The 24,723-nt window shown below is 42.9% G+C and overlaps 1 protein-coding gene across 7 annotated transcripts in view; it reads right to left on the bottom strand.

The window, feature by feature from the left end:
- The window catches only part of YTHDF1 (YTH N6-methyladenosine RNA binding protein F1), a 161,883-nt gene that overhangs the window by 19,521 nt on the left and 117,639 nt on the right, over positions 1-24,723 (bottom strand). For 3 of the 7 annotated variants that reach the window (XM_085619715.1, XM_085619719.1, XM_085619718.1), the window contains one exon: positions 6,675-8,198. In XM_085619715.1, coding sequence (XP_085475841.1) covers positions 6,675-8,198 — 1,524 coding nt within the window. Of the gene's footprint in view, positions 1-6,674; positions 8,199-17,648; positions 17,778-24,723 lie in introns of all 7 variants that reach the window. The other 4 variants (XM_085619716.1, XM_085619720.1, XM_085619717.1 and 1 more) reach the window with 3 other exon arrangements.

The following is a 24,723-nucleotide window of genomic DNA, read 5'->3' as shown; positions in this document are numbered from 1 at the left end:
GAGTCTAGGGGCGCAGGTCCTTTCATATAGACAGGATCCGTGGGGGCTGCCTTGTACTTCTTTTCTATTCTGGGGTTTAAGACCCTAGCTCTGACGGGGTCTTTGAAAACCTCTGTCGCATGTTTGGTCACCCCTTTAAGCATGGGTGATGTAGCGGTGGATTTATCTGCTATGTCAAATGTGTCAAGTAGGAAGTCTTCCTCAACTGGATCACTGTGTAACTCCACCCCATGATAATGTGCCGCCCGTTGTAAGAGGTGGTGGAACCTCAAGGAGTCCTCTGGTGGAGATGGCCTGGATGGATCGAGATCATCCTGAGGCACATCTGGGACATCTGGATTGTGATAATCCTCCCATGGGTCAGGTGTTCCCAGAGGAGTGGGGTCCTGCGGGGCATCTGTTGGATCATAGAATGGATCTCCTTGGTCATCAGGGTCTGGAGACGGGGTTGGAGAGCGATGAGGCAAGGGTGGAGAAGGTGGGGGCGGAGATGGAGGGAGTGGAGGAGGTGGAAGTGGTGGGGAGGGTACTCTGAATGGGGATGTGGCAGAGTCCTTCCGTTTTGGTGGTGGAGGAGGAGTTGGTTTGTCCAAATGTTTTTTCTTGGAAGACAAAATTAAATGTCCAGTCCTTGGATCCTTTGTTAAAGTCTTTTGAAGAGGATCTGGCGTGAAAAGCTCCTCCGGCACAGATTCCTCCATCGGTGCCGATGTTTTCGGAACAGACGGCTTCGTTGGTTTATCCGCGCCATGCTTTCTCGGGGATGTCCGATTTTTTGTTCGGCGCCGAGGCAGGCTTCGACACTGAAGCGTCGGTGCCGAGGGATTTGTGTTTGGTCGGCACCGAGAGGCCAGGTTTCGACACTGATGGCTTCGGAATGGGGCTTGTTTTCTTCGGTGCCGAAGAATGCTTTTGGGCGCCTCTAGGAGGCTGGCTCGAGCCCCCAGGAGACTTGTGATGCTTTTTCACCGGGCCCGAAGGTGGGGTGATGGAAGCGGTATGCTTGGTTTTCCCTAGGCCCGGAGGCGATGGGGTAACCGGAGTCTCTTTCGGTATGGGCGCGGGAGGGGGTAGAGTACTCCCGACCCTCTGCGCCGGTGTGATCTCCTCCACGTCGGAGTAGTCGGCCTCGGAAGCGCTGACGACATCGTCCTCCTGCTCGGTGTGCTGCTGTCCCGAAGCTCCGGTGTCTTCTCCGAAGATGTCAGGTGGAGCCAAGGTCGATGAGTGCGCCATGGTGCGTCGAGCTAGTCGATCCCGAATAGTCTTTTTCGATCGAAAAGACTTGCAAGCGGGGCAGTCTCGGGCCTCGTGTTCGGGAGAGAGGCAGAGGTTGCACACCTGATGGAGATCGGTGTGGGGAAATTTAGACCCACATTTTGGGCCCTTCTTGAAGGGAGTCCTTTCCATCGGCCAAGACCAGAGTCGAGATAGGCCCGAAGGCCGCTGCCTGGAATCGAAGAAGTGCCGAAGAGAGAGATGAAGTCAATTTAGTCTAAAGAATCTCGATGGACGAGGATTTTTCGTCGAAGGTCGAACTGGAAAGGTTCGAAGCAGGAGCACGAAGTATTACATCCGAGCCCGATGGCGGAAAAAAAACAATCTGAGGATGGAGCCGAAGCCCATGCGCAGTACGGACCGAAGGAGGAGTCACCGAACTCGTGACTTCCAAAGACTGTCCAAGAAGAAAAACAAACTGCAAACATCCGGGCCCAACACCAGATGGCGATCTATGCACAGTGTATAATCTGCAGCTCATATGCCTCGAACAGATTACTTCCAGTAAACACTGGTTTGAAGCTAGTTCTTTTATGGTTTGTATGCTGTGCACGTAAACATTTTGTAGCGCAGACTTACCTCTTTTTGCCCCAATGGAGTAAAAGACATACTAGTCCTAGATATTGTTAAACTGTGTTTTGTCGATCTGACATTCGATTTTGACACTGGCAAACAGTGGTTGCTTTTTGCTGCGTGAGAGAGACTCCATGACGAAGTCGTCCTTCCCATGCACGACCTGCATCGTAACTCCATGGTGGAAGACAGCTCGATATATTACTGCATGAGAAGCTGAAGTCTATTCGGGAGAGGATGTCCTAATAGGAAATACATCCACCCTTTATCTTGGGACAATAAAGTAGGTAATTATTAGGACAACCTCTGCTATATTGGGTTAGACCATGGTCCACTCACGAACTGGTAATATACAGAGACTGCGTGAAAGACCAGCTAGGCCTTGATAGGAACCAGAGTACCCCATGGCTGAATAACATTAAAGTAACATCACATGGAATAGGCATTGACGAATTATGGACTTCCCCTGAATTTATTGTCAAAGGATATGCACAAAGAGTTAAACCGCTACATTGGGAGGCAGTCCTGTTGCAAATGTGGGAAGTGCATCAGGACAGTAGCTTAACAAGCAAGTTTTTGAACCATAAGTGTGCACCAAGGTTTGAACCATATATGGGCAGAATGTATCACTTCCAGTCCAAATGCCTATACCTTCAATGTGCCTTCCCATTCCAAATTGTGTCCAACTTGTCCCAATACTGAGGAATCGGAGGTCCATTTTATGTTTGTTCTGTCCTTAATATAGGAATACGTGCAAGAAATAGTTGCTAGCCGTATACAAACTTATGGGAGTGAGACACCATTGGGAAGCTGCGTGACTTTTTAGAAGTGATACCAGAGAACATTTAGCCTTTGCGGGGGGGGGGGGGGGGGGGGGGGGGGGGGAACAAGAGGGGTGTGTGTGTGTGTGTGTGTGTGTGTGTGTGTGTGAGTGAGAGACTAGGAATTGTTTATATACATATTTATGTGATTCTTTTTAAGATTGCTATTTACACGTCTCCTTATGTAACCACATGAATTTGTGCTATTTGCACTAGAGGACATGCGCTTATTACAGGGACGGATCGCAATTGCTCGATTATGTTAGTGCTTAGCAGCTACGAGAAAGCAGTTAGGTCAATAGGGAAAGCTGCTGGAATCTTACTTTAGCAGGTTATAGTAATTAATAAATTGCACCTAAACTGAGTAATCCTTGGCCGAAAATTCTATACACACTTAAACGTCTCAAGATTCACTTTTTAGCAAGTTTTATAGTGTGGTAACCGAAATTAAGATGTATTGTACTTTGCATAATTTACAGTCTGTTATTTTATTGCTTGATGTATTTTATGGGCTGTGACCGAAATAAACGTGTATATATATTATGACCACTGTTTTCTTCTGCCTACTTGTAATATCCTCATACACTCCTTGGTGTTCCTGTGATTCACAGTTAGCATGCACTGGGGAAGGAGATAGTGGCTGTAACGCTCACCCTACAGGAAATGTGCACATTTGGAGTTACCTTCTTCAGTGTAGGAAAATCTCTAGTATATACGGAAATGGTGTTCTTAACTGTTAGCTCAAAAACTCTTGTTTTTAAAGCACTTACATGAACAAAGATGTAGATTGTGGCTGTGCAATGCATGGACCATGTCTATGGGTTAGTTGATATCGCTTTGAGCTCTAAACCCATTTCCTGCTCCCTGGGGCAGTAACTGACAGTATGATGGTGTGCGGCATTATTTTCAAATCATATTTCCATTATTGCAAGTTGATTTTCAAATAGGAGTCTATTTTCAGTAGAAGGCTTATTATTGAAGTGCCTGTGGTCTTAAACTTGATACTGGTCCTGGTGTTAACTCTTGTTCAGGGTCAGCCTCCTTGTGGATGGTCAGCAGTATAATTCCGCACTGAAATATGCCTCAAAGCTGGTGGTACTGATAACGTACTTCTTGAGGAGGTATGCAGAATTTTAATAGTGTGATGCAATTATCCTGGTGAAATAGGGTAACCCCTTTCGGCAGGAAGGAAGCCTTAATCTGAAGAACCAATACGTATGGGGCAAAAAAAGGTGAAAGGTGGATGAGCAGACAAAGTCTGCTGCTCACTAACATGCTGAGCAGAGGAAATGGCAATCAAGAACACACTCCAAGTAAACAGTTGCAAAGGGCAAACCTATCAGGAAGGTGAGCTTCGTGTGAAGGTTCCATGGAGCACAATATAGGAGAGGGAGAAAGGGAAAACAAACTGACTAACTGCTTTAGAAAATACATTAGGAGACCTGAACAGCAACAGCTGATCCAGCAAACAAAGAAAGCTGAAAGAGTTGACCGATACCCTTCAACAACTCCCACAGCAAAGCTTAACCAGGCAAAAAAAAAAAAAAGTGCGAAGTTCAACAACTCTAGTAAACTTGACATGAGGATATCAACTTCCTCTTTAGCTCAACAAAAACTAAACGATAAGTCTTGAGTAAACAGATTTAGTTGAAAGGTAGAGATTTGAGAGTCTATTAGACTTGGTCTCTCAGTGGACTTCCATAGGACAACCTTTGTGAAGGACTGGGAAGGACACTCCAGATCAAACAGGTGGGGTATTCAATTCATTGGTATTCTTCAGGCCTAAATAGTCACCACTATCCATGGCCATAAGGGAATAAGATTGCCACAAGACTGTCAACACGATGTCCGGTACCTGAATGGGATCTGAAAGAGGGCCAAGAAGCGCCTTAAGCCTGCTACAATAGCAGTCACAAGGAAAATTACATAAAACGGGACTCCAACAACTATTGTGCCCTGCATCTGGCTCTAGGATGGGCCCCGTCTTGGATACATGAATCACTTCCAGTGATGGATCCAAGTCCGTACTAGTGAGAGGATGATGACCAGCAAGGTCTTAAGTGGAGGAACAGGTTCAGCCTGAATGGAGTCATGAAAAGGTTGAGCACTGTCCAACAGCACTAGTGATGGAGCCTCCAGCAGGACTCTAGTAAAACTGATTATTGGGGTCCATAGAAGCAGCCAGGACGAATTGGAACAGAACCATGATGGCGAGGATGAAAGCCGAATTTATGAAGGATCAGCACCAACAGCTCGATAACTCCAGCATTGGAGGCGGGGAATTGGCGTCTGCACCACATTCAGGACTGGCTGCATCTCTGCCAAAAATGGGCTGAGGGCAATGTCACATTCCAAATGACTGAAAGATCTACCCCTTCCAGGAGCAGTGACAGTAAAGCTGAAGATTTCTTCTTGTGGTGCTTCTTGAATATCTTTGTCCTTGGAATCTGCCCATTTCAAGGATTTGCTGATTTAAGGAAAGCCAGAGGGTAGTAGTCAGCGGGGGGATATAGGTCTGGACTTGCACAGGGTTCAATCATACGTTTCTAGCCCATGCATTGAAGAGCTTCCTTAGAGAAATGCTACAAACTTTGTGTTACAAGTAACTATCATTAAGTTACCCATTATGTGATTTTCACAACATGGCCACTGATCTTAATCTGGATTTGCTGGCAGTAACAGACATTTAACACAAAGTGTCAGTGGCAGATGGTGTAGCTTGAACTAACAGTAGGGGGCGGGGGGGGGGGGGGGGGAGAATTGAATGAGAGGGGTGCAATGGATGCAGGAAGTAAGGCCAGGGAGGCATGAAGGGGAAACCTATGAATGGTCTCCACTTCAAGCTGTGAACCCAGCCATAGCACATCACAAAGCTGAGTAGGTTTCACTCTTGGGAATAAAAGAGTCTATGCAAGAGTATTGTGCATTTCCTGACATTAGGAAAAGTGAGGTTTCTATACCAAACACATTCAACCTTATTTATGGTGTTGACAAATTCCATCATCCCACTGCACCTGAACCAATTTTGAAAGTAGTTGCTGAACCTAGAGTTCCTAATCTTATTTGCCAACTGCAACAATACATATGGATATTTTACATGGCATATACTTAACTACACACAGGAAAGGCAATCTATATCAAACATCTTAAAGTCAGGGTGTGCCTGGGGACAAGTCTGTAGACAGAACTTCAGGTATAAACGTCGCAACTCCGTGTCATCCTTGTTAAAAAGGAAACCATACATAAAGGGAAGAGGAAATTTGTACAACGGCCACCAGTCGTGACTGCACAACAGAGCTACCCACAGGCAATAAACCCCGCAAAATCTCATGGACAGACCGTCTAACAGGGCACAACAACTAATGTTTAAGGGAAAGCATTTCCCCGGGATCACTCCTCTCGTGTTGCAAAGGGTCCAGTGGCAGTGATGGAAGGAAAAGGCATAGCCCCTATGAAGACCTTACTGAACACAAAGAATTCAGGATAGATAGTACAAACTAATAACTGCAGAACGCTGAACAAGCGTTTGTATTCATGAAAGGATCTAGTCTATTAGGAGACTATGCGCTAGCTCCTTCCAATGGCAAGGGCCCTCTCAAGCGAACTCCCCAGAGGACGGCGCTCTGCCAAATTACATTTGCAACAGACATGTGAATAAAACTTTCCAAGTTGAAAAAACACAAATATTCAGAGGCACTGAAGATACAGTTTTACTGACATGCGGGGGGGATTGGTGGGGGCGGGGGGGGGGGGTGTGCGGAGGCAGGCTGGAATCTTGGGTGGTGATGGGTCACATTGGAATATAGAGAGTGGTCCTTAAGGGGTTAGGAAACATGTTTGAGAGGATTTTGAGAGGGGAATGCTGGAGAGAGCAGTTAAGAGTAAAGATTAGAACGGGAAGGACAAGTTACCTCTGAGAACAGAGAAGCAAGTTGAAAAAAGGCTATTTGGAGGACAGGACTGCTGGGGGGGGGGGGGGGGGGGGGTCAACAAAAGGTTTACCTGACGCACCACTTCTTCTTCTTCTTGGCGTTTCTCATAATGAGAGAAGTCATCAAATATGGAGGTGGTATGCTTGTAGGTGGCGATGACCTTTAGCACTTGCTTTGCCTTTTCCAAGGGTACCTCCTGCGTATCACGAGAGTTTGTCACCGGCTTGTTGTCATTGTTCTCCAGCCGGATGTGCCGCAATTGGTTGTTAGGCACATCCTTGACAAACAGCCACTTGACATCAAACTTCCCCTTCCATTTGTCCTGAGACCATACGCCAGCGCTTGTACCATAGTCCACAGGGGAACGCATTTCTGCCACACCGCAGAAGTGCCCACTACCATTCACGCTGAACAGCAAGTAGACAGGACCCTTGCTGTTCATGGAGCGGAAAGCACTGTCCAGACGCTTGTTGCCGTGCTCTGTGCTGCACCAAATCGAATACTTGATGGAGCGGTGGATATCATCCTCTGAGTAACTTTTTATGATAAACACTCGGGCATTTTTAAGGCTCCAATCAAAGTCCTTGGGGTTATATCCATGAGCAGACTTAAGCTTCTCCAATACAGGGTGGGAATCTGAACCCGGTGACACGGACTGGTTACCGGCTGACATACTGAGGTCATTCCCAGCTCCACCACTTTGACCAAAGGCTGCGTTCCTGTTTCGAGGGGCCACCCACCTGTTCTGGTTGGGAGCTTGTTGGGTCTGGTACTGAGCTTGCGGCAATGGGGGTGGGTGTTGTAGAACAGTCTGAACCATCTGCTGCTGGGGCTGCAGCTGAGGGGCAGATTGAGGGGAGGACAACTGCTGAGAAGATGGTGGCTTTGACACAGGTCCTTTGTTGTCCCAGGTACCTATATCCATATTGTGTTTAATTGGAGGTGGGGGAAGTGCCCCTCCAATCACAGGAACAGGCTTTTTCATTTTGGGCTGTGGCTTTGCTGGCTTGCTAGCAATGGCCGCCCAGGATGTTGGCTTTGAAGGTGCCATGTTCAGGTTAGAGCAACCGTTCCCAGGCATAGCACCAGCCATGCCAGCACTGTTAACCACAGATCCTACAGGCTTAACAGAGGCTGGAACATCACCACCAATCTTAAGTCCTACCATACCTTGTTCAATGCTGTTCATGCCAGGAGCTTTGTTTAAGGTGTCACTGTGAAACCCTGTTTGCCCGTCAACGATTGTTCCACCCAAGGAACTGGGGGGATAGCTGTAGCTACCTCCATATGCTGAGCTTTGGGTCTGCTGCCCCTGGGACCCACTTGTGCCCCAAGCTGAGAAAGCTGGGTTCTCAGTGAAGAAGTTGAACCTATGCTGGTAGATGTTATTCCCCAGTCCACCAGGCTGCCCAAAGACTGCATCGTGCATGAAATGATGGTCTCCATTGCTGAGTTGTCCATACGTGGTGAGGTAGGGTATGGGAGGGTCTTGCCCTGTTGACCACGGAGCATCGCTGAGAGAGTATGGAAAGCCAATGGATGCTGGGTAGTAACTTGATAAGTATGGATCAGTCATTGATGGATAGCTGTTACTCTGTCAAGAAAAAACAAACAAAACGAGATTAGCATTATTAGAATTTGCCACAGGGTCTCAATGGCACACTGAAATAACCTCGAAGTCTCATTGTTAAAAGCAACATTAACATTCAAGTACATACAAAAAGAAAATGGTTCACCTTGGTTTTGTACAAGCCTACTGCATCCCACATCAGTGCATTAATTATAGGGCCATGTACCAAATAATAATTGGCCTCTTTTTCAACACATGAAAAAGCCTTGTGAACACTAGGACATCAACTCCGCCCCATCTCCCACAAACCACTCACAAATGTTTTAATTCCGGTTTGCATTCTATGTGGTCTCTGGATCACACTAACAGTTGGTTAGATATTTCATTTAAATATTTGTTTATTGCTAAGGGTCTTGCTTATTCCTATCTCGGGGTTTTACTTCACTTTGACCAACTTACCTTACATCTGTATTTTGCTCATTACAAGGAAGGACCATGGCTGGGGGTGGGCAAAATCTTTGGCTAGTTTCCCGTCAGACTTTCTCAAACATGGACAGTTTTTAAAACAACATGCATTCCTTCATGTACCTCCTCTCTATATCTTTACTTCTGCATGCTAGAGTTTTAGGACGTTTTCAATAGGGTTAATAGAATTGTGTACAGTGAATGGTTGTACAGGCATGTTTGGTAAAGGCACTTTGGATTTTAAAAAACTTTTTAAACGTATTACTTCATCCAATCTCCTAAATACTGCTCAAACATTCACTCTGCTTAACTTTTTGAGACAGACCTTACAAATCCAAGTCATACTTGTAAGCACTTTAAAGCAAAATCTGAACCACTTACGAACCTAAAAGTTGTGGAAATCACAAAGCCCACCAACCTCAGAAATAAGTCTTCCCCAAGGGATAACAAATTCTTGCACGCACTTTGTCCAGACAGATAGATGAGTGCTATGCACTAGCAGCAAACGAATATCTGTAAAGGCTGTCTTATCACTTTCTGCTCTTTACTACAATTGGGGGATCAGTCATAGATTTCAAACATTTAAAGAGTGGAATCTGGAAGAGAATACTGAAAAACAGCAACAAGCGGTACATTTTAGCTTCGAGAAATAAATATTTCTTCTTGGACTGCTATTAGGAGCAGAAAAACAAAACTATAATGCACTACTCCTCAAAGAGTAAGATGTGGAGAATCTAAAACTACAAGTTATGGAATGTACAGAATAAGTGGAGCGGATACAATTCTCATACTGGAAGCAGAAGAAAGGACAATCGCTTTAAAAACAGTAACAGACCATGTGCAGTGCACAGTCCACAAATAGCTGAATCATTAACAAATATACTGACGTGTTGGGGAGAACTGTTGAGGAATGTCCTAGAGTACAAACAAAGGAGTTAAGGGCTTGGTGCAGAAGCCACCCTCCCAGCCACCACCAACCCCAGCATTACTGAACATTAGTCAAGAAGTCAACGATGTAACCTTTTTAGGATATGGCCATATTGGGTTTTGCGTGACAAATAAGTAAAACCATTTAAAATGCAGGATTCTAGGTCTGACTATGCAGATGGAAAGTCGGTTGACTGAATACAATAGAAGAGGGAAACAGTTCAACATGTCCCTTTATCACCCACACCCTTAGAATCAGACTTAAAAATGTGAGTGATGTCTACATATTAATGAACTCATGAGTGGCCCCAAGTTTTTCGACCCCATGGACCGTGAAAAACATGGTGTGCTATTTATCTGATCCAGTAAATTCAGATTTAGTTTGGTATAACACATCGCACCCTATCTGGACCACTCTTAATTATGTCCCAAGAATTGCTCCAGAACGAAATATTATTGTAGAGATTTCAGAGAAGTCATTCACGTGGTGTTTTTTAGGTCGAGTGTAGCGTTGCAGCGCATGCACTACTCGCTCTGCGAGGCATGCTGTAGTAGGGTATGTTTTAGGAGTGGAAGCCCCACCCATACTTTTCATTGGTTGGTGGCATTGCTTTTGGTAAAAGCTGGCTTCCGATTGATAATGAGACTTCTTAGGCCCTCCTTGTTACCGCCCTGTGTCCTTTCGTGACCGCCCACCAGGACTGGATCTTTTACTTGCGGTGTTACACGGTCTTCTCTATTTAGTTGGTATGCACTATATTTTTTTCACAATGGCGACAGCTTGTTTGTTTAGAGTTCATGGGTTTCAATTTTGAACTTCTCTAAATATAAATGTTTTGTGATGGATGGCTTTATTTAACAATAGTGGACATACATTATTTATGGACTATTACTTATCAGTGCGGCGCCCGTTTCACGCGAGCCGCACCGGTTTCGCTTTCACTGTTGGGTTGTTTTCCCCACTCCAGAGCAGAGCTGGCAGGCGGACGAGACAGAGGGTCAATTTTCCATTTTATTATTGTCAATGATGTTTTGTGAAAGAGAATGATTTAGTTCACGCATACCCAATAGTTGTGAAACCGAGAAATGCACAGCAAAGCCCCGTGTTTTAATGCTCATTGCGAGAATTGGTTAAGAGCTGCTCAGGGGCAGCAATAAACAGAGGAGCAAAATGAGGCTGAAACTGGCAGATCAATATAATCATGTGAATAACAAGACGGCAAAACACTATGGCCTTGAAGACGGCAGTGCAAGAGGTCTTGTCCAGATAATTAAAACATGATTGCAAAGAAAAAGAAGTCAGTTAAATATCGCTGATGAGGTCTCCTGCCTCGTGTAATATTGCTTGCACAGTCTGTAATCTATATTCAGTGCATATTGCTCATATGGCCCGGAAAGAGGTGCGGGTGGCGTCCGGCATATGCCTCCACGTGCACTGAATCCCTGAGTGGCATGCGGCCATGTGGAGTTTGCAGATAACTCTCCCGTAAAAAGATTAGAAAGTGCCCGGCTTACAGTACCTGTTCCATGATGACTAAAAGACGTGCTTCTGGGTGGTAGATGGGGCTTCAGCGATCAGATCAGATCACACACACTTGTTTCTTACTCGTCTTATTCTGGTGGGAGACGGAAAATGGTGCTTTTATGAACAGATAGCGGGTTGAATGAATGCGTGCAGCATGCAACGCTTGTTGAGCAACGAGAGGCCACAGGCTAGCAGGACTGGGACCTCCACTCCCATACAGCTGAGTTAACGAGGGGCGAGAAACTCAAATTTTCCACAAGAGTTGTTTTTATTTATTTCACATTTTCTATATAGCACAACTCTGCCTAGTCAGGTGTCGGGCATTTTACAAAATCGAGAGGTAGAGAACTGAGTCTGTTTACATCCAAGTAGAGATCTGGAAACAGTGATACAATGAGCTTCAGGCTAGTTACATTTGGCATCCGTAAAGGGTTTGAAACAGAGTAATGCAGGTACAAAGTGGGATACAGAAAAAGAAGAGGAATGGAGAGATTGAAAGGAGGATAAGGTGGGAAAGGCAAAGCGACTGAGAAAGTAAAGAATTGGTGGGCAATGTAGTAGGTGGAAAAAAAATGAGTTGGTGCAAAGCTAAGTATGAGGAGAAGGGCAGAGTGTAAGGAAGAGCGAAGGACAGGTTGAGAAGAGTTGGAGAATGAGGATAGGAGAAAGAAAAAATTGAAGATCAAGATAGTCTAAATTCCTTCGTTTTCAGTCTGTTCTGTATTTGTAGGAGTATTCTAGACATCGAAGGTGTAAAGTCAGAGGGCTCTAGATGAAGGGCCAACACCGGAGAAAGATTGCAATGCAGCTGACCATGTTATGAACGTCTTTGCTTCAAGCCTGAAAATTGCTCTGCTCCGGAAAACATCAGGAGTTTAAGGCAGATGAAAGAATGATTGGTGGGTGGGTATGTGTTTTAATATAAAATCTCAGTAAATGCCTTTAAATTCTGGCATCAGCAAGGAACCAAAGAAAATTCTGAAAATTTAGGATGATGTGGTCAAATTTATTTTACTGTGGAAACTAGTCTGGTGGTTAAATTTATCTCCGGGCTTTAAAGGATGCCATGTTAAACTTGTGAATGCTTTTTAAGGTGAAATTGCCGTAGTCCAATCATGATATGACGATTTCCATGACCAGGCAAACAGAGGTTTTGCTTTCTCCACATTGGCGCTCCATGATGTCCTTTAAAGCAAGCGAGCACGTTTTCAGCCTAATCTGCTCCTTCAGAGCAGGGGGTCTGCCATGCTTTGTGCTCATCTTACACATGCTGCAGGTGACCGCAAATAGGATTTCCGAATTTATGAAGTTGAAAAATGAAATTCCATGTCTGATTGAAAAAGGAGCTGGCAGCCATACTCTGATGGGCATTGTGCCATCCGGGCAAAGGGGTGTGTAAAATTCACGTAAATTGCTTTTATGTAATTATGTGAAAATACATCCAAATTACGTGAAATGCAATTTCATTTAGCGCTATATTTCGGAACAAAATGAGTCCTCGTACATATTTGATGCGAGCATGCATTTAAACCAAAACAATGCAGTCGCTCCTGTTTTATTGTTCCTGTGCATTCACTGTAAAGGTTTACTGTGAATTGAGCCATTCCTAGCAATTTCTTTACCACAAATGGTGTAACGTTAGGAATTTTGCATAACAAGTGTTACCTGGATGGACGAGGGTCGTACGAAGGAGGGGGCGTGGCTCGCCCTGCCTTAAGCAAAAGTATTGTCTCGACTGCTTACCTGGGAGGGGAACTTGTTCCGTCCCACGTATATTTAAAGACCGTGATATTAATACAGGATTTGTGAGACGGGATTAGCTGTTTTTTTTAAAATTGTTTTTTAATGCAATGTTTGTGTTTAGGAAAGGGAACCAATTGTGGTTATTATTTTATTTTTATTTGTTATTTTTACTGTTTCGTGAAGTGCAAACCTGGCCCAGCAGGGTATAGCAGTGCCTACAGAACCGGTTGTGCATACACACGGATTACACTATGAAACTTGCAAGCTTTTAAAACCGCTACACCATCAGCATGAGGGGAAACTGCTAAAGCGTCTCATTAATAAAGCATATGGACTTCAACAAGTCGGAGGTTGTAGTCAATAACTTTATACTCTGTCCTTTATACAGAAACGTAGACAACGTTCAGGTGCTCAGTACCAGACAGTGCCTGCCCATTGAAAGCACTGCTTATACTTCATCAGCTGACAGTATGGAAAATAGTTTCTCTCTCCTCCCCATCTCCACGGTACAAATATATCCACAGCAAAGAGCATTAGTGGTTCACTTTTTTCTTGATGTTCCTCCTGAAAATGTCTAGCTACAGGGTAATATCTATCATTGTTTTTGATGTCCCTAGTATGTTCCACAGTTTGTTAGGTCAAGCCTGGGCAGCGCATGCGCTGCTCTGAGAGGCCTGCTGTATTAGCTTATGGAAGCAAAGCACCGCCCACTTTCCCCCCATTTTTTTCAATGGCTTAGGTCATTGTCCTTCGTAAATGCTGGCTTACGATTTGTTAATAGGCTTGTTAATCCATCCGCCAGGCCCTTTTACTTCTGTTACACAGTAGGTTTGTTTTAGTCTGTAAGCACCATTTTCTTTAATGAGTTTCTGGTCCTGCAGACACTACTTGCAGCGCGCCATGCACGCTTTCACTTTCAAAGCAGCTCGGGACAATCGCGGCTGCTGCTTTGTGGCGAGATAGGTCTTGCATTTGCAGGAGTTTGAGCTATTGTCATTATAAATGGCAGTGGCTTAGAATCTCGAGGGTGCAAGAGCTATTGCCTTACAAATATTGTTTTGTGAAAGCGCCTCATGCGGCGCTTTCCCATTGGTGTCGGCCAGGCCCCTTTCTTTACATGCGGCTCATCTGAAGAGGGTGGGGGGGGGGGACGCGGCCGCTATTGGGGTGGAACAGTGGCGTGGGGCGTTTTTGCATGGGGAGGACATTTGTCAACTTGCCAGATGCTTTTTATGTGGAGGAGCCCCATGCAGCACTTTAGCTTTGGTGGCGGCATTGATGTGGGACGCTTTTGCAAAAATTGAATTTGCAATGCAATAGGTCTGGCATTTGCGAGAGTTTGGGCTATTGGCATTGTCATGTACAATGCCGGTGGGTCAGGCTCTTGTAGGTGCGAGACCTGTTGCATTGTAAATGCTTGTTTGGTCTAGATGTTGCTTTGGGTCTGCTCCATTTTAAATCACCGACGTTCTTCACTAGGCTCTTTCAGTCATTGACTTGGTCTGGTCTCAGCTCAGTTGAGTATTTCTCTCTAATGTTAGTCTGTTTCTTACTGCCTCTAGAGTGGCTGCATTGAACTGCATGCGGGACTAATGTGCAACTATAATTTCCCCTTTCTGCTGGCTCCCTTACTTGTTTTTTGACCCAGTGTGCTTAGGCTGCATGTTTTAGCACAATAAACCCAGACCCAAACACTGGGCAAGTGCTGGTTATTGTCAAGATTGTAACTTGTCTGAACCTCTCAAAACATGTGATAGTGTGCCAAAGAATCAAGTAGGGGAGAGGAGTTGGCCTAACGGCCAGTGCGCTCGACCTCGGACATGAGGAACTGGGTTTGAGTCTTGGTAACGACGCTGAACATCCTGTGATTCTGGGCAAATCACTTAATCTCCCCGTGCCCAACAAAAAATGAATGCGTGTCCTCATGTAACGTAACTGGAACTGGTGCTATGTAAAGCGCTCTGATACCTGATTGGATTCGGGTCAAGTTCGCGCTATATAAAACTCTGCAAAAAAAAAAAAAAAAAAAAACAGTAAATGGGTGCAAATACCTGTATTTCAGAATCCTTTTAATATTGCCTACACACGTGGTTCTTAACCGGTTGTCTTCTGTGGACCTCCCACTAAATCATTACCGGGTACCCCCATCGAATCATTATCGAAATCTGGACACCCCCACTGAGTAATTATTGAATCTGGGAACTGCGGTTTGAGCAATTCTGATGATTTGAACTGCAAAATAATACAGAAACAAACATTCCAACAAATTTAGAAATTTATAAATATTTAGGTACTTTAAAAACAAATAACAAAATAAAACTGAAGGGAAGTTTGGAGATTTCTTAAATTTAATTTAGGCTATCCATCGTCCATCTAACATTGTTTGATACACCTGCACTTGTAGCTCAAATCAACCTGAAGATGCCAACTTAATTTTAGCCTCCAATTTTAAATTCTTTAAGATTTACAAATATTTTCGAATTTTTTTTGCATTTTGCTTTTTTAATTTTCTATACTACTGGACCACAAGTTAAGACCCGCTGGCCTAGAGGGCTACCCTATTCTCCATGATATTGTCATTTTAGCAATTTAAAGCAATGCTGGTTGATTACCCTTAATTATAATTGTTGAACATTAAGACATTTCCTTGTCAGAGCACGATTCTTGTTCCCCACAACTGTCTGTATTGTATCTGTCGAGACCCCACTGGTCATCATTCTGGGTTGGTAATTTAACTCTTCTTAATGCTTTAGGGCTAATTTAACTAGCTGCACTAGTTAAACCCCTCTGTTACTCTGTTCCCAGAGGTGATGGTTAGCATTTTTGGCAATGTTATTAAGGCTATGTGAGCAGATTGAGAATGGTGTCCAAAGTAAAGCCAGAATAATGGCATTTGCAATGATAGACAATTCTAAACAAGAATAAAAGAGAGCATAATAAATTCAATTTTGTGGGTAACGGCGAATCATCCACTACTGAAAATTGGCTAGTGCCTTATCTTGACCAAAAGTCTAGTGGGAATAAGATTTTCCTATGAAGTTGTGTAGCATCATAAGAGCATCATCATTAGTGATATGGGAGATTCATTTTTTTTCCAAGATAAATGCTGAAGAGTACGGGGCAAGGGGGGGGGCAAAATAAAGCACCAAGCTATTAAGTGTTGAGGTAACATTTTGATCCTTTAGGATTTGTTAATGGATTCAGACTAAGCCTTTTCAAAACCAGGTCCTCCATCCCCATGCAATTTTAGTTTTTAATTTTAAATAAAGCAAAATACTGAAGTGAGAAATGCAACTAAGTCTAACAATAGAAGTTTAATAGCCTTAACCTGGTGTTTCCTGCCTATCTTTTATTTCTGGTCTTGTAACTTCTTCTCAGTTGTGGTGTTTTAATTACCCTTATCGCACTGGTAGTTTTAATGTTTCTACAACGCTTTGAATATTTTACAAAAAGTTTTTTTTACAGACATGTTACTACAATAAATTCACTCTGCAATGGTGAATCATAAGCAATCAGTCAATGCAGGATTTGGTAGTCTTCAATGTGAGTGTACAGAATTCTTGATTTAAAAATAAATGAAAATGAAGGTATTTTGGTTTGTCCAGTTGGGAACAATTCTGGTTTTTCCATTGGGGGTTTAGAAACCATGTAGCAAGTTGATTTAGTTTTTTACTGTAATTGAAAAACAAAATGGTTCTTTAGCAAGAATAACTATCCTTCTTGAGATTTTGTAGCACTTCTTAACTGAGACTAGTTAATTTATCCTTTCAACCAAACGAATCACTTCTAAAATAAAAAATATAAAAATCAAGCTGCCAGCTTGACATTGGAGAATGTCACACGAAGTTTATGTATACTGTAGTTTATTTATATTTCACACTGTGGGCTTTGTCATTTGGAACTTTGCGTTAGTATACCACAGACCAAATGTTTCCTTACAAACCTGTCCGTTATGTTTAGCAATCAGCACTGATCTAATGCAGTCACATGCTTTGCAGGACTTTACAAGATTGTTATAACGGAAACCTAGTCTGTGTCTAACGTCAGTGTGCTGAATTTGTATAACCTAGATCTGTTTTTTTATGGCTGTGTGGGAGGTTTACTGGATGCTTAAGGTTTTCCCTGGATTGCTATTTTTTAGTGCTGTCGAAGCAGATGCATATGGCTCCCGCCCCAGTGTTCATACACAATATATAGTCTGTATGGTAAACACACACAGCTGTTGTCAAGTTGCACCAGTTTGGCTACAAAATCTAGTTACACCACTATTGATCTACAAGCAACAATATGCAGTCAAACAAGGTTCGTTCTGGCTCCCAAATCTTCTTCATATATTACAGATCACTTCATCTTACATGGCCCTGAAGGCTTAGCTCCAAGATGTCCTATTGCATAATTAGCCTATGAGGATGTCCTTGTAATTTTCTCTACAACCACGGCCAGCATGCAAAACCAACTATATAATGTTGTATCCTTTAAGTTTGACAAAGGGCTCACGGTCAACCCAGCTAAAACAAAAATCATGGCTGTTGGAACAAAAGTAAAAACACTTAGGATTGACATTGAATGATAAACCCATTGACCAAGGGCATGAATGCAAATACTGCACAGAAAAGAGCTTGATCGGTTAACCAAACCAGATTCATCAACTATATGATAGTAGAACCATCATTTCTTCACACAGCCCTCAATGCCAAATTAATTCCTGTTTTTTCTTAACGATCACCAGCGCTGAAACCAAACTCTAAGCAACTTCGATAAACTATACATTCAGAGTATCTGATCCTAGTTAAAATTACGGTCAGCAACCATACCTTGTTTAATAAGATCTGATTTCAAGTCTAATGTCGCTGTCTTTATGGCACACCTGTGCTGTCTTTAATTGTTGTTGTGCCTGTATGAGTGCTCTGATTAACTCCTTTAAAGGTTTAATCCATGCCGATCTGAAGGAAAAAAGTTGGACTTAAATGCATAAAATTACACATACCTCATAAAAGAGCACAGCCTCCCATCTTTAGGTCTGTTGTCTTTGAGTAGGCAGTCACGTATACAATTTATAAGGAACACCTTGATGAACAATAACCATCCCTGCAACCTGTGTGCCTCTTTAAAATACACTCAGTTACCACTGAACACCTATACCTCTGCTGTCAAGATTATTTAACTTCTGCTTTAAAATTGCATATAAAAAACAAGTACTTGAGAATTAAAATCTTGTACATTCCAACTCCTGCGGTTTGAAGGATTGTGGCAACTTAATGGTGTAAAATCCCAGGAATACAGACTCTGGTTATTAGGAGAAATCACTGGAAAACATTGTCTTTGTACTAAATTATTCATTATATCTTCTCAAGAAGTATTTACATGACTGTTTTATTGCGGCTAATGTACGGATGATCAAAGATGTATTTACTCTGTTTTGCCTTGCAAACAGGAGTCTTTATAACAAAACTTCACATTTGAGTTCACCTACTCCATATTAAACAAGCATTTGCAATGCAATAGGTCTCGCATTGACGCAAGTTTGAGCTATTGACATTGCAAATAGCAATGCCTTTTATTTTTTGTTTTCTTTTTAAAAACATAAATAAAAAGGCATTGCTCTTTACAATGCCAATAGCTTAAACTCGCGTAACTGCGAAACCTATTGCATTGCAAATGCTTGTTCATTATCCTAATAATGCAAAAATTGATTATTTGGGTAGAAATCAATTCTTATTACTGAAGACAACCCCCAGCCACAAGGGTACATTTTAAATTCTGATTCTCACAATCAATCACTCAAACTATACCCAGTATGAATGCCCTAGGTCTCCTTTCCTACACCCCTTATGTAACATTTGCTATACACTGATTTATACACGTGGGATTAATTGTCTGTGTGATGTAAAGTGCTCTGACACCCTACAATGATCCGAGTAGTGCTAGGAGGGTCACTGTTAAAGGGTGGTAAATCGCACTCGTTTAAATTGCTTGATTTTGCTCGCAAGAAAGTGTCAGTCAGTCGTTGAAATGTCACTCATAATTACACCGATATTATGATAGTGTGTCACATAGCAATCAGAAACCTTGGCAGCTATGGATTAGTGTTTAAGTGCTCAAGTGGTATTTTAACCCATTCATGTTCGATCTTTGCCTTTTCCTGCTTGTCCGCACAGACAGCGTTATAAGCTTGGCACTAGACGGGTACTTACTTTCACTTTCTTTTCTTCAGGGCGGAAAATCGATGGAACCATTTTATTTCAGTTCCGTAAACAAAAAGGAAACTTTAATGCCACGCGTTCAAATACTCAACCATTATACGAGCGATGATCTATGGCGTTTAGGCAACCAACAAATATTTTGTATGGTGTGATATTTGGAACACTGCAATTAGCACAAGATTACTGAAAACCGCTGAAGGCAAAGGCCTCGTACAGGGGTCAGTCCCCAACAATGACAGATCACACTCGCGATCAAAGGCGTTTGGTTTGTGTCAGTGCTTGAAATAAGAATTTAAAAGTGTCAGTACTTACAATCCTAGCGTACCTGCCCGCCCTTCTAAGAAATGCAGGTAATCTATTCACATGAAGGAAGTGCAGACTACTTGTTGAAACCTGCCTATTCTAAACACTGCATGGTATATTGAGATGTAAAGCACGCCGTTTATAACGCAGGTTCTCAAATGCCCCAATAACTTGTGACAAATTCTAACTCCTTCCGTGTTAGTATATAGTACCTCGCATGTACAGGCTTTGTGTCCTGTAACTAATAGGAAGGGAGGGCGAAACTACAAGTCCCAGAATATAAAGCGCTTTTTTAATGATTACAGCTGCATGAAGAAGCCACCTATCTCACACACTTTACAAAGCAGCTCTTGGCTGCTACGTACGAAGTGGTATGAAATGCAAGTACGGTTGAAGTAATGCTGGAGGCTCTGCGTTATGGTGAGGTATTAGTAATCTCTCCAGGGTGGGTACTGGGATGGAGTTGCGCAACAGGGGTACTACTAAGGTGAAACCCAGGCTTTACCTTTGGAAGCAAAATCTGCTAGGCTCTGTCCTTTCTGCTCTCCGATGAGCGCTGTAGGGGTTAAACTGCGTACACCGGACTCGAACGAAAGCCCAGCACCTCGGGCGCGCCACTGTGAGGCATATGTTTTCAATTATCGCGCCCTTGTCTGGGCACGATAACTGAAAACATATGGGCTTTGGTACGCAAAACAGACACCAATAGGCCGTGGGCGGAGCAATGCGCCCGCCTTTGGCCTATTGTGTACTCTGTTGAAACAAAACACGCACTCCAAGCCCAATTACAGACCCTTAACAGAAAACACACGCACTAGTGTGTGCGATTCCAGGATCCATTTCTGAATCCCGGACAAAAGGACTCTAGCCTGCGTGAGCACTGCTGCGCAGTGCAACGCAAGTCGAAAGACCTAAAAACTGTGGGGTCTGACTCGAATTCCTTGGTTTAATGTGTGCTGACCACGAGTTATCACCCTTTTATTGTTCTATTGGGTTTTGTTTTATGGTCTTTATGATTGTAATTATTTTTATTAAACTTATAGTACTACAAGCCTCGTCATTCTAGGAGAATCATCATGAACATTACTATCACTGGAAGAATACTCCTATAATGTAATTTACTCTATTACTAGAAAGTACATCCAAATCGGTGTTGTGGTTCAGTCTCCTATAAACATGTTGGAAAATTGCTTTTTGTGGGCTTGGAACATAGTGTACTTCAAGATGTGTGTGATAGCGTGAATGCAAAACCTCAGATAATGGTCTTAGAAATCTGATTGTAACCCCAGTCTGTACACAGTTGCTTTTAGAAATTCTGGTTCTTAATTGCAGAGTGGGCTTTCTGTTGGATATTTAACTTGATCAGACTGTCAAACTGGCAGTCTTCACAGTGTCTGAAAGTTGCTGTCCTATTAAACTGCTGTTTTGAGTTGGTCATAAATATATGCACTAATTATTGGAGTTGAGGTTTTACATTGGTTGTTTTCAAGTTGTAATAAAAAAAAGCTTTCAGTTAAAAAGAATGCAACCAATAACTTCAATATAGAGCAAACTAAATGTTTCTATTGTTTTAGGTTTCACCTGCACAGCGTTTGTGCTGTGTTTGCGTAATCTCTTATGAACAAAAAAAAAAAACAAAAAAAAAAAAAACTTAACCGGCTTAGAAGACTGTTCATTACAAACCTTTTAAACTCTTCCCTCCGACTCTTCCCCTCCAAAAACCCTTTTTACTCATCCAAAGGACTCCTCCTACTGCTATAACCTAAAAAAAAATCCTACACTCTATCCCTCCACTATCCTTTTCGATCAAAAAAACAGAAAAACATGTTCACTTCTCAAATTTCATATTCCACTATACTAATTCACGACTAATCCTTTATGGGTTCCAGAGTAGCGTGCTACTCACCAATAAAGCGTTTCAACACCCCATCAAGGATACAAGCGCTATATAAACGCAAACCTTTTTCCGGTTTTCTACCCCCTCCCCAACCCTTCTCAATCCAAATAACTGACTAACATATCCACCACTCTAAATAATTTCATGTTTCACCATACTAATTCAACACTAATCCTTATGGGTTCCAGAGTAGCGTGCTACTCTACAAAAAAGCGCTTCAAAACCCCTTCAGGGGTAGCAAGCACAATATAAATACAAACCTCTTTCCCTCTTCTATTCCGCCACCTACCCTTCTCTATCCAAATAACTGAATAACATATCCACCACTCAAATTGCTTCATATTTCACTATACTAATTTTCAACACTAATCCTTTATGGGTTCCGGAGTAGCGTGCTATTCACCAGAAAAGCCCTTAGACGCCTAGTCAGGGGTAGTAAGCGCTATAGAAATGCAATTACAATTAAATAGCTTGAAGCAGAAGTACAATGAAAGATATCTACATTAGACTTCAAATTTCATCAACTTATTTAAAACTGCTTATTTTTCAGGGTCAAGTGCAGTTTGTGCCATCAAAATTGACTATGTGGTTAAAAAAAGCAGGAACTGTGGTGACACATATGAAGCTTTCGTAGAGAGTGTGATCGTCAAGAAGGGTGACTGTTTTATGTACATACTGGGTTGGGTCAGGCTATATGTGGCAATCCACAGACTGCTAGGAAGATGAAGAGAGACTTGGAAAAACACCACATTTTAGCTCAGCCAAGCTATTGGCTTTGACATTAATATTTGGGCCGTATAATTATTACAATGCATCTCAAACATGTCTGGCTATCATGAAAAGGGCTTGGAGTTAAACAAAACCCATTTCAAGACTGTAGCCGATACACGCATGCGTTGACAAATGTTCATGAGGTGTGCATACGCATCATCACTTGTGCAGCCACTTTTTATTTTTCATTTTATCATGGTGGAGAACGGTCATGTTAGGCCCTTAAATTAAAAATTAAATAAAGTGCACAGAAAAGCCTGCATAGGCAGTATTCTCATTCAAAAAAGTAATTGATGGAACTTGAATTAATCTCAGCCACTAGTAATTGCTTTGGCCACATCAAAGTTCATACATTTTGCACACCACAATTTCATGTAGCTGGGTCTAATCTGAGGTGGCACTGTGGGCAACAAAAGATATACTGGGATGCAACCCAGAGTAAATACCAATGGCTGAGATTAATTCAAGAATCGCTCAGTTTTTTCATTTACTTTAAAGACTATGGGTATGCCCAGCTGTAGGTTCTGTGGTAGCTTTGCCAATGGAACCAAGCTGCACCCTCTTAAAAACCCCACCTAGGGTGAAACCGGTCTTGGGTCGCTTGTGTTCAGGTTCAGAAAAGACCTGGCTTGGCAGTTCGGGCTAGACTGTACCTACTGAAGCAACGACAAAGCTGATTTACAAATTGCTGGGTCTAATCTGAAGTGGCATAGTGGAGGGGGGGGGGGGGGGGGGGGGAAGAGGGGGGGGTAAAGAAAAAAAAAAAAAAAAGGATTGAGTGCGATGAGGGCCGAGTCCTTACCAGTGGCCGAGATTAATTCAAGCATTTCTTCCATTACGTTTTTGTTAACTTCAGTGTGACACCCTAAATGCGACAGGTATGTACACAGATGTGGGTCCAGTGCTCACTTTGCCACTGGAACAAAGCTGCACCAGACTGAAGATGAAACCGGTCTTGGGTTGCTTGTGTTCCGTTTCAGAGGACCTAGTTTGGGCGTTCGGGATGGACTGTACTGTTACTACTTGAACATGGTCAATGCATTTTTGCATATTTAGCGGCGTCTAATCTGAGGTGGTATTGTGAGCAAAACAATTATGGACCAGGACATAGGCCCAAGTAATTAACAGTAGTTGAGATTAATTCAAGCCGCACTCGTATCACTTTTTTTGTTTACTTCCTTGCAGAACATACGAGATGGTAATGGCGAAGACTCGCATGAGAAGTTTTGGGTTTACTTCCTTGCAGAACATACGAGATGGTAATGGCGAAGACTCACATGAGAAGATGCACATAAGGGAAAGCATCTCATCGTTTGGCAGCCAGGAAGGAAAAACGGCGACCTGTACACCTGGTTTTTAAGGACCAGACAACGGGAACAGATTAGGAGAATCAGCACGGAAAGGATCTTAAGGAACGTGGGAGAATTCCAATAAGGGGCTTTTGATTATAATTAAGTAAATAGGGCCTAAACTATGAGCGTAGCAATGCATGAGCTGAGACTCAAAATAGATTGTTAGCAATGGAAAACAAATGAAAGGAGGAGGAGATCAGAAGGAAACCAAAGAATAGACTCACTATCACATGATAAAATCTCCAACGTCTGCAAAGTAAAACAGGGGAAGCAAAAAGGAGGAAACAAAAGGAAAGGTAGAATTACTGCCGAGAATACCAACAGACGGGGGCACATGAGGCAGAAAATGATGATTAAGCAACAAGTGGGTGTTAAAAAAAATAAATAAAAAAAAACGCAACAAGAAGCGACTACAGTAAGGGCAGCAAGAGACAACAATGGAGTAAATAAAATAAAAAACTAAACCACTGCCCGGATTGGAACCAGCCTATGTCTGTAGGCCACCAGCCAAGCGACCGTGGAGGAGTAGCTGCCCACTACGAGACAGTCAGTCATGTTGCTGTTTTAAATTTAGAAAGTAGTCATTCATGCAGGATATGTTGATGAGCCAGTTTGGAAAGTTATATTGCTGGCCCGAGGCTTATCAGCAACTCAAATGAGAATTTGAACATTGTCAATGGACGTCATCAGGGAGGGGCCACTGGAGCCGATGAGGTGAGTCAGGGAAGCATACAAATATTAAAGAAGTTCGGTCTGAGGGAGGACCCTTGCAATCTGTGGTAAAGGGATCTGCAGGGAGACTACAAAGGAGAAAGATGAACTACCAGTCCACCAATGGACTGATAGGAGGCCATCCAATGAAGAGGGGTGACGTTGTGTACTCCTCCTTCCACACGTGCCCCTTCCTCTGCGTTTCTGACGGCAAGTGTTTACTTTCAGGTAAATGAGTTATGGTAGAAGTAAATGATGGTCTGCAGAACATCACATCTCAGATCCCCGCTCCCCTCATGGCACTTTAACTTGTCCGATCTCGCATGCAGAGGGCACAGTAGTAAAGTTATTTGTCAGTACCATTTGTATAGGGTTGATCTGGGCACTGGCTTTCGTGGCAGCTTTACCAGGAGTTTGGGAGGCTTCCAAACTTGGCTCTGAGGGCTCCATTGCAGACCAGAGTTTAATTCCACTGGAGATAATACGTCAAATGTAGTGTGCTTAGGATAAGTGAAGGCCCCACTTTCATGTTTTATTTGTTTGAAGGGTGAGAAAACATGACTATGCTAAGTCGCTTTCACAACTTCAGGGTCAGCAGGTAGTCCTGGTGCCAGACACATAAATGTGTTAGCAATTAAATTAATGTTACCAC

This window comes from Triturus cristatus, chromosome 7, assembly GCF_964204655.1.
Source record: "Triturus cristatus chromosome 7, aTriCri1.1, whole genome shotgun sequence".
In the NCBI taxonomy this organism is placed as follows: Eukaryota; Metazoa; Chordata; class Amphibia; order Caudata; family Salamandridae; genus Triturus; species Triturus cristatus.
Note: the sequence above shows the minus strand (reverse complement) of the source record. Positions and strands in the feature narration are given on the sequence as shown.